This window comes from Bombus fervidus, chromosome 2, assembly GCF_041682495.2.
Source record: "Bombus fervidus isolate BK054 chromosome 2, iyBomFerv1, whole genome shotgun sequence".
NCBI classification, from domain to species: domain Eukaryota; kingdom Metazoa; phylum Arthropoda; class Insecta; order Hymenoptera; family Apidae; genus Bombus; species Bombus fervidus.
The window spans coordinates 12,571,117-12,587,606 of NC_091518.1; the positions used below are offsets into that span (position 1 = coordinate 12,571,117).

At 42.7% G+C, this 16,490-nt stretch overlaps 1 protein-coding gene across 5 annotated transcripts in view; it reads left to right on the top strand.

Annotated features, from left to right (window-relative positions):
• Positions 1 to 16,490, top strand: part of LOC139998063 (discoidin domain-containing receptor 2) — a 399,507-nt gene that overhangs the window by 337,635 nt on the left and 45,382 nt on the right. For all 5 annotated transcript variants that reach the window (XM_072022292.1, XM_072022288.1, XM_072022291.1 and 2 more), the window contains 2 exons: positions 13,065 to 13,212; positions 14,003 to 14,310. In XM_072022292.1, the coding sequence (XP_071878393.1) occupies positions 13,065 to 13,212; positions 14,003 to 14,310 (456 nt within the window). The remainder of the gene's footprint in view (positions 1 to 13,064; positions 13,213 to 14,002; positions 14,311 to 16,490) is intronic.

Sequence of the window (16,490 nt, forward strand, 5' to 3'; positions counted from 1 at the left end):
ATTATAAAAAACAAAGATTTAGATACTCGAGGTACTCGATTAGATACCGTTGTTAAAACACCGCCTATATATCAAAGTGTAAATCGAAAGGGTTAAAACAAAAAGATTGCGTACAAATAGCATGAGAATCCTCGAACGTTTTAACGTGCTGCCAATGAACCGATCGTGTCTCGAATAAACCTGTCAATGTCCCAATAAATTTCAAGCTAGATTAAGCGTGCAACTAAGGAACTTATCGAAGAATTAAGAGCACTTGAAACAGCGGGAATAGCACGACAGAGAATATACCGGGGCTGTTTCAACAAGTACCGGTTTAAAGTAGAAGCAACGTGCAGACTAGCAATAAGAGACTCGTAAGGAGTTCGCCAAGGGCGACACGATACGTTTTTACCAAACTTATCGTCCTTTGGTTCGTCCAGTGTTTATGGACTTCGTCGGTATGGCTATTACGACACTTTAAACCCGGTGTGTCCCTCCGGGGCGCGATTTCCAACTGACGTGACGGTCATTAATGCACGAATGGGGTTCTCGCTTCGTTTTACGACGCTACCAACGATACGCTGCCAACGAAAGGCGGAATGAAAAAGCTCGGCAGGTCAAATTGCCCGGTCTCTCGATCGTCTCGGTATCTCTGCTGTCCGGTCTTTGGGATCTTATTAATATTGATGGACCGAGGCGAGCCAAGAATCGAACGTGCCAAGGGACCGGCGGTCTCGTCTGCGAGCCACGATGGTTTCACGTCGCGTGTTCCACTTCGTGATTTCGTGTAAAGACTAATTTCGACGCCGATAACGATCGCCAGACTACTCTCGGAGCACGCTTGAACCATCGTTCCTACACTACCGAACCGATAGAAATTAGCGTTGAACGTTGCACGTACACCGAGTATTCCGCTTCGTGATTTATAGCCTATTCTGAAACGTTCGCTTTTCTAACGGTTATAGTTTCCAACAAAACTGCGGCACGTTAATCCGATCGGATATTTTCAAGAAGGTGAAAAAGGTTCAAAGACACGGCGGACTGTGTGGGCGAAACTGCGATTTACCAAAGCTATCAACAGCATCGAGGCTCAAAGAAATTCTCGAATCAGGATATCGAATTACTCGCCGGCAGATATCGTCATTAAATGCAAATCCCTGGCTACTAGGCGTCACAGGATTAATCATCCCGTCGTCGTCGCCGTCGTCGTCGTAGTCGTCGTTGTCGTCGAACTTTCACGTTCCGAGGGAAAAAAATTCTGCCCTCGTAGCCAGCATGCAAAATAGAACTGTAAATTTTCCCGAAGGCCGACCAATCGCGAACCTTCTGTCTTTCTCTCTCTTTTTGGTAAATCGGTTATCCGATCGGCCATCTCTATACATCCGCTGTCCAGTTACTGCCTTATTAATATTGATGGACCACTTGCGCCGGCGCTAATGTAGCAACGCCAACAGACTGCACAAGTTGGCTCTCGGCTTCTCAGGGCGACGCCTTCCCCGTCACGTGTTCAACCTTATGATTTCATGCAAAGACCAACTTCCATCTTCAGACTCATGATTATTCACTGATTCGCGACCAAGCTGTCCCAATTATCGGTCTCCGGCGGGATCTTCGTCGGTGTAACGAAGTCCATCCTCGTGCTTGTAAATTGGACGATTACAACCGGTTGAACATCTGAAAATCGAATAACATCTTGATGATTGAACGGTTTCCTTCTACGACGAAGATCGTGCGCGTTTGAAGCAAATAAACGACGATTTATTAAGTTGACGCATAGGTTGGCGTATTTTTTTCTAAATACAAAGTACTCCACCATTATTCATCGCTTTTTCCAACGCTGACAACTTTAGATCTTCTTCTCTGACACGCTCGTCGAGCCACACTTGTAGTTTCGCGTCGTTGCAAAAGGAAACTCTACTTAACGCGTTTTGGATGAAGCGAAAGAAAGAGCAAAAGTAAAACGGATGCTGGATGACTCGGCTGGGCGAAACGATACACAAGGGTGTTACAACCACGCTGAGGATATTTGATATTTTTGCAAATATTATTTTAAATACAGCCATACCTTTCTACATACTGTAAAAAAAAAAAGTGAAACGTGGACAAAAATTCATTTTATCTACTGAATATATTATTATATGTACCTAGAGCACTGCACTTTGAATATATTATATATTTTGCGTAGTACGCGCATTTGCATAAAAATCCACAATCCAGTTACCACATATACATTTTATAGAAAATGAGAAGTTAGTATTTGCGCGGAATAAGAGAAACCTTGACCAGAAACGTAATCTTTTGAGACGTATCCTCCTAACCGTGAAAGCGGACCAGCAGATTCCTTAATTACTTGCGGACTCACGATAACCCTTCGCGTCGACGAAAGCCGAATTTCTTCATTTTTTGGCCGCGATTCCCACGACATCAACGTGTACGCTTAACTCGTCGGAATTTCTCAGATATTTCCGTGAAATTATCCATAGAAGAGAGAGAAAAGAGTGCTCTCGAATACCGTGCACCTCTCTACGGCGCGAAAGCCTCAAGTTTTCAAGGCAGCCGGGTGCCATCCGTGTTTCGTGCCGCGCGTATAGGTTACCAGGAGAGCGGGGAAGGCAGGCAAGAATGTCCTCGTAGCTGTTTGCGTATGCGGCCGTGCAAGTTGTACCGCGTAATAATAATTGTCACCGAGCCAAAGACGGTAGCGGTGTTGCTTCAAAAGACCGCCAGAGGTAATTAAGGCTCCAGGCGCCAACAAGCTTCTCCTTTCTGCCAGTACCGCGAATGCGAGTGCACGTTCTCGTTCTGGGACAAGAAGGAGGCCTGCTTTTCTCCGGTCCTCATATTCGATAACGAACGGCTGCGCTGCATCGTAGTCAGCGGAATAATTAAATGGCGTTTTCAAATGGCCGAGATTTAGCAATTCTTGCGATACATTTTGTAAATGGAAGGAAATGATTAGTCTTTAATTAGAAGGGATGGCAGAAAGTTGGAAATTTCTTTTGGTAGGTTTCGATGTATCCATCGCGTTTGATAATTGAAATAATAGCGAGTTTGTAGTCCCTAACGAGATTTTATCTACTTTTACTTGTTCGGTTACTCGTAATTAATGGAATTGATGAGGAGTTAGTATCTTTGTGTAAAACGAATAAGTATAAGTTCCGTTCCACTTATTGCGTTTAATGATCCAAGTAACAGCGAGTCCGCTTTTAATAATTTAAATTCCACTGTTGGCGACAAGAAGTCGCTGTAATTTTCCAGAATTATCTTTCGATTCGTTTAAAGCTTATATTCAACCCCCCAGTTCGGCCAGTAGTTTTGGTCTCTTCTTGGCAAAGGTTTCATTCCGATGCCGCGAACGAAACGATGATTTCGCGATAAAAGGATTCCCATTCAGCTACTCGTGCCACGAGCAACGATCCGAAACTGAGTAGGGAGCGACAAACGCGACGTGTCGAGATTTATTTCAACGGCACGAAGCGTTCTCGCGGCTGATTGTCGGATTATCGACGCGCTACTCCGCGTGTTCCCGTTTTAATCGACGTGTCACGCCCCTCGCAAACGTCGTTCTCTTTTCTCGTACGAAAAGACCAACAAGAACGAACAAGGAAAAATGGCAGAGAACGTATGGAAAAATAGAAAAATAGGCGTTCCATCGATACTCGAAGCCCCTAGAACCGTTCTACTTTTTGCCATTCCTCCATTGCGATAGTTTTTAATAAGCACTGACGTACTTCCCGTTCCACTTTCTGTCTTCCTTTTTCTACGACCGCCATTCTGCCTCGTTATTTTATTTAGTGCAACGTAAGCTGTTAAACCGGGATTACATCTTTTGATAACCAGCCGTCCCGCGTCTGCAAAAAAATTCCATGCCGCCACACGAATATGCAAAACCCTGCTAGACGATATAAAAAGTACCGTTCAGTGTTTTATAGAGTGGTTCGTGGAATAAAGGGCCTTCCAACTGACTCGTACAAAATTCTTACCACACATTTAGAAAGTATGTTCGTGTTTAAAAATGATTTATTCGAGAGTTATAGCAGGACGATAGAAGCGAGTAAAATGTAAAAAATTTCAATTTCTAAAAACTCGTTTTCTTATTCAAATATTAATTTCGAGCGAGGCTTGTAGCTCAACGCGCGCTTCGTCACACTTTGCAAGAAATGTAACTGGTTTTCTTAATGTTCGTTTACCTCAACGTTAAATCGGTCACGATCAGCGATATAATTTTGCTCGACCTCCTAAGTCACCGGATTTGACATCGCTCGATTTTTATTTACAAAGTCATGTAAAGCGCTTGACAATACGAAAATAGAATGGAAGATAGACTTCGAAGGCATTAAAAATGCAATTTCTAAAAATTCCTGAAAAGCCAAGATAAAGTCCCTCAAACGCTATTTCGGTATCTGAAGAACTACATTATCGTAAACGAAAGAACTTTCGAAGAAGAAGACGATTCGTTTGATTTCAATTTTCCTTTCACAAATCCATAAACATTTGCAATCGAACGATCGCGGTCGTCTTCGATATCGGAAAGATTAAATTCCTATAACGCCTGACCAAACCATTCTGATACATAATCCCCTGAAAACCATTTTCTTTTCAACCTTCATCAAAATTAACCTTTTGAAACACTCTGTATCTTTTTATCGAGAGCTCCCAGCGGGACGATACGGTTGCGTAACGTCGGCCCACAGAGGGATGTCGCGGCATTAATTACCCGTATTTTAATGAGACGAAAATAGAGAAAGGATCGGGGCAGGGAAGATCGGCCGGTTTTCGCAAAAACTTCAATTAATCAGAGTGACCCGGTTTCGCTCTCAAAGGAGTCGGCCGTGTACCCCCGTGTACGGCAGCTTTAAAACGGCTCTTAATCATGCTTCTCGGTAGAGTACAGTGACCCTCGACACTGGAGGGACGCTGTCGTTCGCCTGCCCCTTCTCCCATCGTCCACCACCCACAATCCACCGTTAACATTTTCCCTCCTCTAGCTCGCGATTTTACTATAACAAACTCGCCACGTTGAATCTCGAAACGTCACTTAATCACGGAGTTCCACGCACGTTGCACCGATACAAAGGTTGCACGCGCGCGAGGGAGAAGCGTCGCGTGCGCGGCCGTCTATCTATCTTTGCTCGACAATTTATACGAAAAGTTGCGCTCCGTTCGACCACATTTAATTTCCACCAGTTAGAAGGGAAAAGTACCGAGGAAGAAAAACGCGATGGTGGCCAGTAACGTGGTGAACAACACGGACAACCACGTCCAGCGACAGCCGGCGATGGTTAAAACTGACGCGTCACGCGAGTCATTTCCTCGACTCGTTTCACCGTCGAACGTCGCTTCGTAAAATCAACGAGTTCGTCGACTTGTCGCGCGAAACGCTCGTCGCTAAGCGAGATAGCGTGCACCGTGCACGTATACGGAGTGTCTAGAGATAGACGGTATAGTTGATAATTATAAATATCATATTATTAATCAAAAATATTCAGAATTTCGTGAGCGCACGTGCGCTTAATGTTGGTCAACGGGCGACGAAATATCTCCAGTGTGATTTTTGACGATATACCGATGACATTTATATGGAATTTAATTTTCTAGAGATCAAAGCTTATCACAAACGAATTCTATCTTACATTTCATATTCTTGTCTATAAAGTAACTTTGCCTATCGTACTACCACCCCTATTCGGCTTAAAGAGAGTCAAGTACACGTATAGCCGCAAACTTGCAACCCTGATTTTCTTCCAAACGGAGCCTCAAACGGGAAACCTTTATTCCCTCTATCCCTATAATTTTTTCACGAGGAATAACCAGCTACTCAGGTATATCACCAGACTGAAAGCACCCTATACGCCGATCGTTCAATTCGTCATTATCGTGTCACGCGAACAACCAGCTCGAACTGTCAGCTTTTCTTCGTGTGTACCTCGACCCGTGACGCGGGAGTTCCGTGTGGAAATCCGATAATTACGGAAAGGGATAAGTATAGAGGGGCGAAGGAGGGTGCGTGAGGAGACGAACGCCTGCGTGTCGACACGCAAGCAGCGTTGCGTTGGTTCCCAGTCCTGGGACCTGGCTAAGCCACGATTCCACGTAAATCACGCGCTCTTACGCACGCACACACACGCATACACGCGCATACGTACACACGTAAATGGTAAATGGCGCGCGATAGGGTGGTGGAAAAAATAAGGGTGACGGGTCGACGCGATATTGCGGCCGGTGTGTAATGTTAGTTATAATGTCGCACGCACAGGAAGCCGGGAACATTAGCGAAATGTTGTCCGCGTGATAATTCGGCCGTGTCACGGAATACGCGCGGTCGAAGCTTTATCACGGTCGATTGTTATTCTAACCGGTACCATAACTGTTTCTAATGGGCCGGATGAAGCGAGGCGCGCTTCGACGGAAACCAGATCTTCGCCCGTTGCCGGAGATACCACCGGGATGGATATCGAACCACGGACAGACTCGAAAGTTTAACCACCACCGGTCTACGCGGCGGGTATGCGAAACGCGAAATTTCCTGCGATGAGCGAGCCGTGCAGCCGTGCTCGTGTATGTATAGGTACGTGTATTTTCAGAGTCTACCAAAAACCTTGCCAACGTTTCCGAAAATTAAACATCTGCGCGATGTTACACGCTGAAATTTTACAATTGTCGAATACTCGAGGGAAAATATCTCAATGGTTTGCGGTTTGCGGCAAGAGTAATACGATTAAGAAAAGCAAATTTTTCGGAAAGTTTGGAACAAAGATTTTGGAATAACTGAATTACTCGCGTAATTCGCGGTGGAAAAGTTTGGTTTCTTTTATAATTCCCTCGATAGTTTTCTAAACCCAGTTTCTCATTCGTGTTATTCGATGGCGTTCGACAAATAGCATTAACTTGATTCGGTGAAATGACGGCATTGTCATCCCGCTTAATATCTCGCTTTAACAGATTTAATTGTAACAGATATGTGGAAGTTGAGGATTTTTGAAATATGTCACACTCCTAACAAACAGGTGATATGATATATCGCGTATTGGATTACGTATTCGAATCGTCAAATTGTATGAAATTCATCATGGAGCAGCGTTGGTCGATTTAACTCGTCGATTTAACTCGTCGATTTACCGCGAATACGATGTTTGCATTCGTGTAAAAGGTAATCAGCTGGATCTGCAGATATATAGTTACGAGTAGCGGTGGGAGGCAAATAAGTAAAACGTTCTCGTAAAAATATCGTTCTATCGAGAACCGAAAATCCAATAACATCGCGAGTGTAGCGGTTCACGGAAACGCTCGTCCATGGTACGCGACGTACACGCTCCGATGCAATAAATTTCTTTTATACGCCGGCTCGATAGGCAAAAACGGTCATGGGCATAAGTTATAGGTACTTGAAAATCGCGTATCTTAAGCGGAGGACGTTGGAACGCCTGGCTCACCGAATTTTTCCTCCAAGCATCTCTTCTGGGATAAGCGATCTCTTTAGCGTTTTCCCGTACGTTGCTTCCCATCCATATAAACGGAATCAAAGTTGCTAACTTTCGATCGACAGCTCGTCCAAACCTATGAAGCTAAACGATTTTCAAAGAGGCGCGAGTGTCTCGACGACGCAGGAGTTTCGAGTATCTCGATTCAGCGAAATCCATTTCTACTTTTGATTCGTCGTTGTTAATATTCTCACGAGCAAGTTATTCTCGTCATAATCGATCTTTTGCAATTCAAATGAAATAAAATGGTCGTTAAACTTCAGCTTTCACCGACTTACATTTTAAAACGTTTGAACGCTTATAGATATTTTTTATGAATATATATTGCGCGTGTTGTATGAAATATATTGAAATCTCGTTAGTACCGTAACGAGACACGATTATCAAGACTACATCGGTAAAATTTGAAACAAACCTGAAATTACACGATATTCATTGCAAGTTTGAATGGTCGATTATTCGCTATATAAATAAATCACAATATTCAGCGAGACCATCTTTCATACTAATTATATGTTTGAGCTCATTATTCATTCCGTTCTTTTATTTTTGCTCGGTGAACGTGTGTTTGCGATAAATGTCTTGTAACTTGCACATACGTTTTCGAACTATTTTCAAATTTTACCGATATAATCAGGATTCGTACAACATACATTACATATTCGTACAGATTTTTTATGGTAAATTTTTCTGAAAAATGTCAGAATACTTTTCTGTAACAAAAGGAACATTATGTAAAATCTATTCCAGTATCTTTTTACTAAATTCCTTTCTAGTAAGTATATACAATAATTTCTCTTGTACTTGTGCTTCGAATCTTGAATTTATTTTCGATCGTCACACGAACGAAAGACGATCTTTCTTCGGTGGTTTTCAATTAACGTTCGGTTGCTCGATACGATGTTTACATTCAATTTCCTTGGCCATAAAAATGAGAACTTGAATAACGATGTTACTACAAACATATCTTTATATAGTATACGATAGATAGCTGGAAACAAAGAGGTAAAGGTGGATACCTTGATTCTGTAGCGAGACAATAATAAAACTCGTTCGAGGCTAAACAATCTCTCTTGAGAAGCTTCCGCGTCGTTTGCTTCTTCAAAAATACATCGCATCTTTGATAGTCGTGGAACGAGACCACGATATAATTTTATAGTGTTTGAATGATGAATGAAAGGCATACAAAACAACGGCTATCTTCGTTGATATTGTCTCGTGTCCCCGAGTTATTAACAAGATCAACTCGCTTCGTACGCCTTACAATCTCGCTTGCTTAATACGTAATAAACTCGTGGTAAACGTTTATTTATCTTTTTCCTTTTTTTTATCTGCGCTCCCATAGAGTGTTGCTATAATTAAAGAAACTTTTTCAAAACAGTTTGGCGTTACAAACACGTTTATTTATTTCAAATACTTTTTTAACTTCTGTAGTTCTGTTTCTTTAACTCACGATTTAAAAATCTCAGGAAGAAAAGATGATAAGTTTTTTCTCGTTGATCTTTTTATAATTAAGAGAACGTACATCGTAAAGAACAGTCTGTTAGGTTCAACGATGTAAATCTTTGAACAGTAGGAAAATATCAATGGGATTGCTAGCGTGTATTAATCTCTTTAGTATCGAAAATGTTCAAAAAAATAGACAAAATATATAATTAACCCCAAAAACCAAATAAAAACAGTCTTGCTGTAACAAAAAATTATTATCTAATAACGTGCTGAATTTTGAAATCACTCCCTTATTAAAATAAAATATTTCACTTATCACGTTCTTCCCCAATCACCTTCATATACAAAATATAAGGAAAAATAGAAAATAAACAGGAATGCTTGATCCACACTTAATTCTCAAACAGTCAACGAAAGAATATTAATGCCAAACCACCAGAATTGCTCCAAACATTTTATCAGCGCGCTTTCCATTATATCGACGATAATGGTCAGACGAAAGGGAACAGTGGCAGATAATACGTATCACACGAACAAACACTCGTGAACCGGAGAACCCCGAACAATAACGCAGATCGATATCAGCTATAATTGCTCAGCGCTTAACACTTGACCCCTGTGCGCATGCACTGGCGTGCTACGCATGCACGCACGCACGCATTCGTGCATCGAGAGGGGAAAGTAAAAGTAGCAGGAAATCGCATTAGAAGGGCACGCGACGTCTCCCTCTCCGTCTCAACGGCTTTCCCTCTTTTCCTGTAAACGTATTCGGTTCTGTAAACGTAGTAGCGAACAGGTAGAGTTGCAAGGTCGTCTAGCGTTTCGAAGGTCTCGCGCTGCCAAGGTAATGAAAAGTAATATCTACCCTTTTCAGTCATCGCCCTGAAGGCTAATGCGCGGAAGAATGGCGTGCATCTGTTCAATGGCGTCGACCCTCGCGAAAGTATCGTACTTTGTTCGGTGTTTATCACACGAGACCTACGATGTATAGCAGACGGTCTGGATATATGCGGGATAAATTGCCTCGTTGACATTTCAACTTCGACCGTGGAACGAACGAGGAAGTAAAATGGCGCGTAATGGTAGAATTTTCGGTATTAGACACGATTTATTTTTCGGCTATTAACGATTAGATTAACTTAACTTGGATTAACGAATTCGATTGTCTGAACCCGCGCGAGCCAATGGTATCAGCGAAATTTCACAAGACACGAGTTACCAGTCGTTAAATAAACTTTCTTACGTGACAGCAATTAATTTGACGATAAAAGAATTTAGATCTTGCAACTAAATTTTACAAATTGCGAGGTGGTAATTTCGGTACAAAAAGAGTAAAATTTCATTTATCCGAGCATAGCAAACGATACATACGTATAACCAGGATTCGCATGATAGAAATTCACGTTCAAATAAATGTATTCGATCTGCGAGTTTATTTAATCGACCGTAAATAAAAATTTCCTTCCAACGAATACCATTCCACTGCGTGTATATGATTATGATTAGCAATTTCAATGTGACGTCAAGAAGAAAGAAAGCAAAGGTCGAGAATATTCTGAGAACGAATCTTCGCGTAGGCGATAGATTTAGCGGATCCATTTCGAGAAATTAAATTCAGCTCGCACGTGGCAATCTCATTAAATTCCAAGGGAACAAACTTACGCTTCTACGCCAGTGGAAAGCGTGGCAGCGGTGATGGTGTAACATGCTACCGGTACGGGTCCCTGGGTGCCCGAAATGAGAAAGAATCGACCCCAGACAGAAGGGTGGGTTGCTACTCTGCGTTCTGTAAGGTATATGCCGACCAAGAAGTAAGGGTTCACCTCAGGGAGCGCTTTCCAAGTGGCAGTTTCTCGAAGGAAGCGATGACCTGCAAGAGGGCTAGGACCAGCTTCGGGGTGGAAAAAGCCTAAAACTTGCTCTCCGGCGCTGAAAAACCTTAATTATATATTTATAAAGAAAAGTCGATATGTATGGCGGGCACGTTCCGTATTCGACGACCCGTGTCTGTGTCGTACTAGTAGAAAACATTTTTGGTACGGTTAGGTTAATAGAATATTTCTTAAAGTTACGTCATACTTATTGAATGCGGTACATTGTAATTTATTTACGTACGCTGTATCCTGAATTTATATTACATATAAATGATCGGATTTCCAACGAGGTATTGTCTCGGTCTTTTTTGAAATTATAAAACTTGCAACAAACGTATTATTTTTTCCCAAAGAATTCATTCTGTTAACCGCTTTACCGATTTGATGATATTTTTAGAGTAAATCTACTTCTCTCGAAATTCAATGAACGTTAATGCGAGAAGCCCAAACAAACAAATTACAATGCGAAGGAAGAAAAGAAAAATGACACTTGGAAAACATATCGTAGAGAAATTCTATCGGTTAACAACTACCTTTATCCCGCTAAAATGCTGGTATCTCCCCTAACAAAAAATAAAAGTATCAACAGCAACATTCGAAACACGCTAGAAACAGTGGACCAAGTAATCCAATATCAGGAAGAGCAAACAGTAGACCAAAAACAAGGTGGAAAAGGTATTTCAATAACCGCGCAAACAAATCGAAAGAAACGGCCTCTCGGTTATACATGGAGTGACGCCGGTGGTACAAAGGAATGGAAGAGCGCGGTGGGAGTAGAGGCGGTAATAGTAGTCGAAGTCGATGCTTAGTCGTACCAAAAAGAGACAGAGGCTGGCCGATGGTACGGAACGTGTATATGTTAAAGGGCGGGAGGAATAGGAAACGTGCACAGAATGTGTCGTGCCAGCCGCAAAATGCTCCGTCACGCAACTGTGTTGCACGCTGGGCCGCAACACACAAGAAACTGCCGGTTTGTCCACACATTTACGTAGATTTATCCGCTCGCCCCTTGTGTACCTACACGTGTATCCGTGTGTCGAGGTGTGTACGACGTATACCGTGTACACAAGAGTATCTCCGTGGCGGTAGCTATCTACTCGCCATGGGCAACGCCACTTCGCGTGATCTCCAGGGACCTTGCACCCCTTTTCCACCTTAGAGTTTCTGCACGCCGTCCACACCAGCCTTTCCCAACGTCAGATAAACCGCTTATTTTATTCATAAATCCACAACGTGAAATCAATATTGCATCACTATGTGCACGTTCCAAGACGTAGACGTGGAAACGTATACAAGGATATAGAGGGAAGGGAATGGGAGAGATAAAGAGAGAGAGAGAGGAGTATCTGCAATATGTTCGTCTCCCTGACGAAGATCAGAGAATGCGGGCGATGGACGTTTAACTCAAACCCTCGGACTATATCTCTCTTGCTATATACGTCTGTCGCTCTTCCTCGACCTGTCTGTGCCTCTGTGATCCAACCCACGTCGATTCCCGGCTCGCTTCCCACTCTCTCCCTCATCATACCTAACGTGGTGGAATGTGGGATGAAATTAGTCCTTAGCCCCCGTCTGATGCGATGGAACGCGGTGTCCGCCCTGTGACGGGATGTCCACGGTCAGACGATGGTATGCCAGTATGTGCCGAAGTGCAGAAACGCATCTTCCCGGTGATATAAATGTCATCACGAGCGAGGGAGGTGCTTTGACAGAATACCGTGCGGACAGAAGAGGGGCCGAACTTGTCGCAGACACATTGACGCGCGCCGATTATAGCTTTTCCCATTGCCGTCGCGTCACATACGTACGTTGAAAGGTTCGCGCATGGGAAAGCGGAAGGATCCACGTCGAAAACGTTCCCCTCGTGAACCATTCGTTCGAAGCACGTCCCGTTGCGAAACGTCGCACCGTGTCGCGTGCTGCTGCTTTTTGCTTTGGGTTAAGTTCAAATGTCCTTGGCTTAGGTGCCGGAAAGACCTAAAGTCTGGCCAAGCAAGAGTCAGAAATTGCTGTACGACCGACGAATCGTCCCGGCGATTCGTTGAAACTTTCCTCGATGCTGTTCGAGAGTCGAACAAAGTTAGAGTGTCCCCGAGTGACGTATATGTTCCTAATGATCTAAGTTGAAGGTATCTAGGACAGTGGGGTGAGAGGGAAAGGGGAAAGAAATGGAGAGAGAGGAAATGCTACGTTCTCTCACGCGGTTGAAACGACAGAACTCAAAGGTTAGGCCGAAGTCCGGAATTGTCCTGGTCTTTAACCAAGGTTTCCACGGTTACAGGTAATACAGGGTAACACGAACACGTATTTGGAGTCCAAGCACGAGCTGGAGCCGCCTCTGTGGGCGAGCAAGATCCGTTTTCTGCCCTACAGCCATCACACGCGGACGGTTTGCATGCGGGTCGAGCTCTACGGATGTTACTGGAGCGGTAAGCTGTTTGCACTCTCCAATTTTCGTTGAACTTGCCGCCGCTTAGAATACTCACTGGACTGTCCATTAACCCTTATGCCATTGCCGTGTGCGCAAATTTGCTTTTCAGAATCTTGCTTGTACAATTATCCCTTTCTTCCTTTGATGAACCAACATCGAATTAAACGTTTAACCAAACGGAAAGGTACACACCAAGTAACATAGACCTACTATTGTGTCTTGCACGTTTGCAACGTGTGCGAGTCCAATTAATTGTGAATTCAAACGCCTTCGGGTATTTTGCCAGACTTGCATCGACTGCGTGCGATATCTCTCTCTTTGTCTCTCTCTCTCTCTCTCTCTCTCTCTTTCATCCTTGCACGCGCGCGGACGTATGTCAATGATTGTCATAATAAAAAAATTACAAATTTCTACGTTTAAGCGAAATCTTAATGAACTAACGATGTTGCTTCGGATAAGATATCCTTTTAGTTTCAACGTTTAATTGAAAACGTCCATTATTCCTCGTATCATTTTCCATCGTACATATTCCGTTAATTACATTCACGCGGTATCAAAAAATTAACATCTACGGATTGTATATTCGTTAAAATATCGGTACATGTATTTGTGTATCATTAATCTTTGTTCCTTTCACTGCATTGTCGAAACTCCCAACGTATCCCGTATCGTGTTTCTATACGATCATAACGATGTCAGCCGACAGAGTCGAAGCTATTACACGAGTCATTAAAAGGTGGAGGATGACCATTCAGCAGAGATTTTACACCTTGACCTCCTGATCGCAGATGGCGTGGTATCCTATTCGATGCCGCAAGGTGATAAAAGGGGTAATGGATGGGAATTCTTCGATGCCACCTACGATGGACACTGGGACGGGGAGCTACGACGTGGACTGGGCCAGCTGACAGACGGCAGGACGGGTCCTGATAACTTCAAACTGGGATACTACGATAACGATCGCACGCAGGGATGGGTTGGATGGAGAAACGACACACGTGGACAACCGGTCGAGATCAAGTTCGAATTCGACAAGGTTAGAGAGTTCTCGGCCATCCACATCTACTGCAACAATCAGTTCACCAAGGATGTTCAGGTGAGTGTTTTACTGATCGTTGAATTCTTCATTCGTTAATCGTCTCAGAGCGTAGTAGTAAATTTTGAGGCCAGTTTTATCAAAAACGAATATCTTTGTCGTTTAATTAATTAACGATATTTATTAAAGTACAATATCGTGTACATGTAACATCGAGCGTGAGAGGTTTAAGAAACAACATCGTGTTTCATTCGCAATCTTCTTTCACTTAATTTTGCATTATTAAATCATCCAAAGTTTTGTGGTTATGACGGAGAATTTCAAAAGTTTGTATAATATTCTTTCTATAAGTTGCTCTCTTAGATTGCACAATCTTACGAACTTCTATAGAATTACGATAATGTACTCTGTACGAACTGTACAAATTTTTTCTCATCGCCGACTGTACATAGCGAGAATCCTCCGCAAGAATCTATTATTCTAACACATTTTCCATACCTCGCAGTATTTCTCTGCTCGCCTTAATTACCTCCAAGTTATTTCAAGATGGCAATTTAACGCGATTACGAAGAGGTCGTTGCCTCTGACCCTCGGCGCGACGTGAATCTTTAACGAAATTCCACACGTAAAAGCGCTGGCAAACATCATTCGATGGTTGAAATAAAAGATCCGAAATAAAATTCCACGGTACCTTTATAAATCGTGGATCTCGGTAAAATAAAGATAAAGTGGGAATTAAGAAGGAACAGGTTTCGCGTCTAATTACGTATCCGCGCCCTTGTCGCCAGCGTAAACACACAGAAAGCGAAATCGTTTACCCTCGCTTTGGCGACGTTATTCCTGCAACCCCCGTAAGGAATGCGCAAGCAGCGCACGATCAACAGGCTCACCATCCACAGTTGTTCGAGATCCTTTTACCGTCAGCTCGCTCTAGCTCGGTCGTTTCGGAGCATCTCTTCCTTCTCCGTATCCCCCCACGCTTGATCGAATATTCCACTCGACGCTTTATCAGTCAGACGCCGGCTGAATATAAATACAATTTGAAACGGTAATTCCTGTAGTTGGGTATCTTCGAAGCGTGCCTTATTGGCTAGATCGCGCGATATTGCTTAAAAGCAGCAATAATCGGGACACGTGATCTCTGTTATTAAACAGCCCAGCGACTTACTTTCATCATCGGCGATCTAGCTTTCATTAGCATATGCTTTTAAGCCGAACGCATTAACGCTCGAATTTGCTCCCCTTTCGCTTACAACGTTGGTATCGTGAATCTTTATGCTTCTCTGCCGGTCATTCATTGTATAAATATGAATTATATTAGGTTGCTACATGGAAATGTCAGATAAATTATCTATGTCTACTGCACAGGATCTGTGAGAAGACGAGTGTCGTTCGATACTTTCGAGTTTAAACCTATTTTCTATTGTTGGAATACAACGATTTTACATACATAGACACAAATACTCTTACACAGACACCTACACAGGTATTTGAACAGGACACTTATACAGGTCATACTCGTTACTGTATAGAGAGTGGGGTTCGAAGTATTTAAGGGATCATGGGTCACATGATCTACCTACAGTTAGTCTGAGAGTAACTGGCTAACTGTCAACAATCCATAAATTCTTTACCTGCATACTTTGTTAATTATGCCATATCGCTCACTTATATTTTAAATACATTTGGTTCTGTAGTTCTGTTTAATAAATATTACCTAATATTATTTTAACATAAACATCGTGTCTTCCACAGATTATTTATCTTAACTTTAAGATTAAATTCTAACACCTATGGTCGAATAATTCTTAATGACAAAGTGGTATTACTATGATAGTATGATTCCGTTACATGATTATACATTACGAATACAAACTTGGATTGGAAGATTTTTCCTACGATAATCTATCGCGTTTTAACGAAAAGTAAAGAACGTTTCCTCTTATTACATTTATATTCACTGCCAAGCATTCGACTGAATCAGGATGAATCATACATGCTGCGAGACAGCCTGTATATAAAAATTCCAGTACGTTACGTTTGCTAACAACGTTACGAACGATCGTCGTTGGGAAAGAGCAGAGTAACGATATGACTGTTACTAATTCATTCGCGCTTCAAAATGCCATGAATTCGAGACGAGCTCGAGTCAAGGAAAGTTTCGCTTTAATTCCCCCGTGCTTCGTTAATTACAAAAATACGCGAGGCATTACACGCATGCCGGACGGTATTAAAGTGTG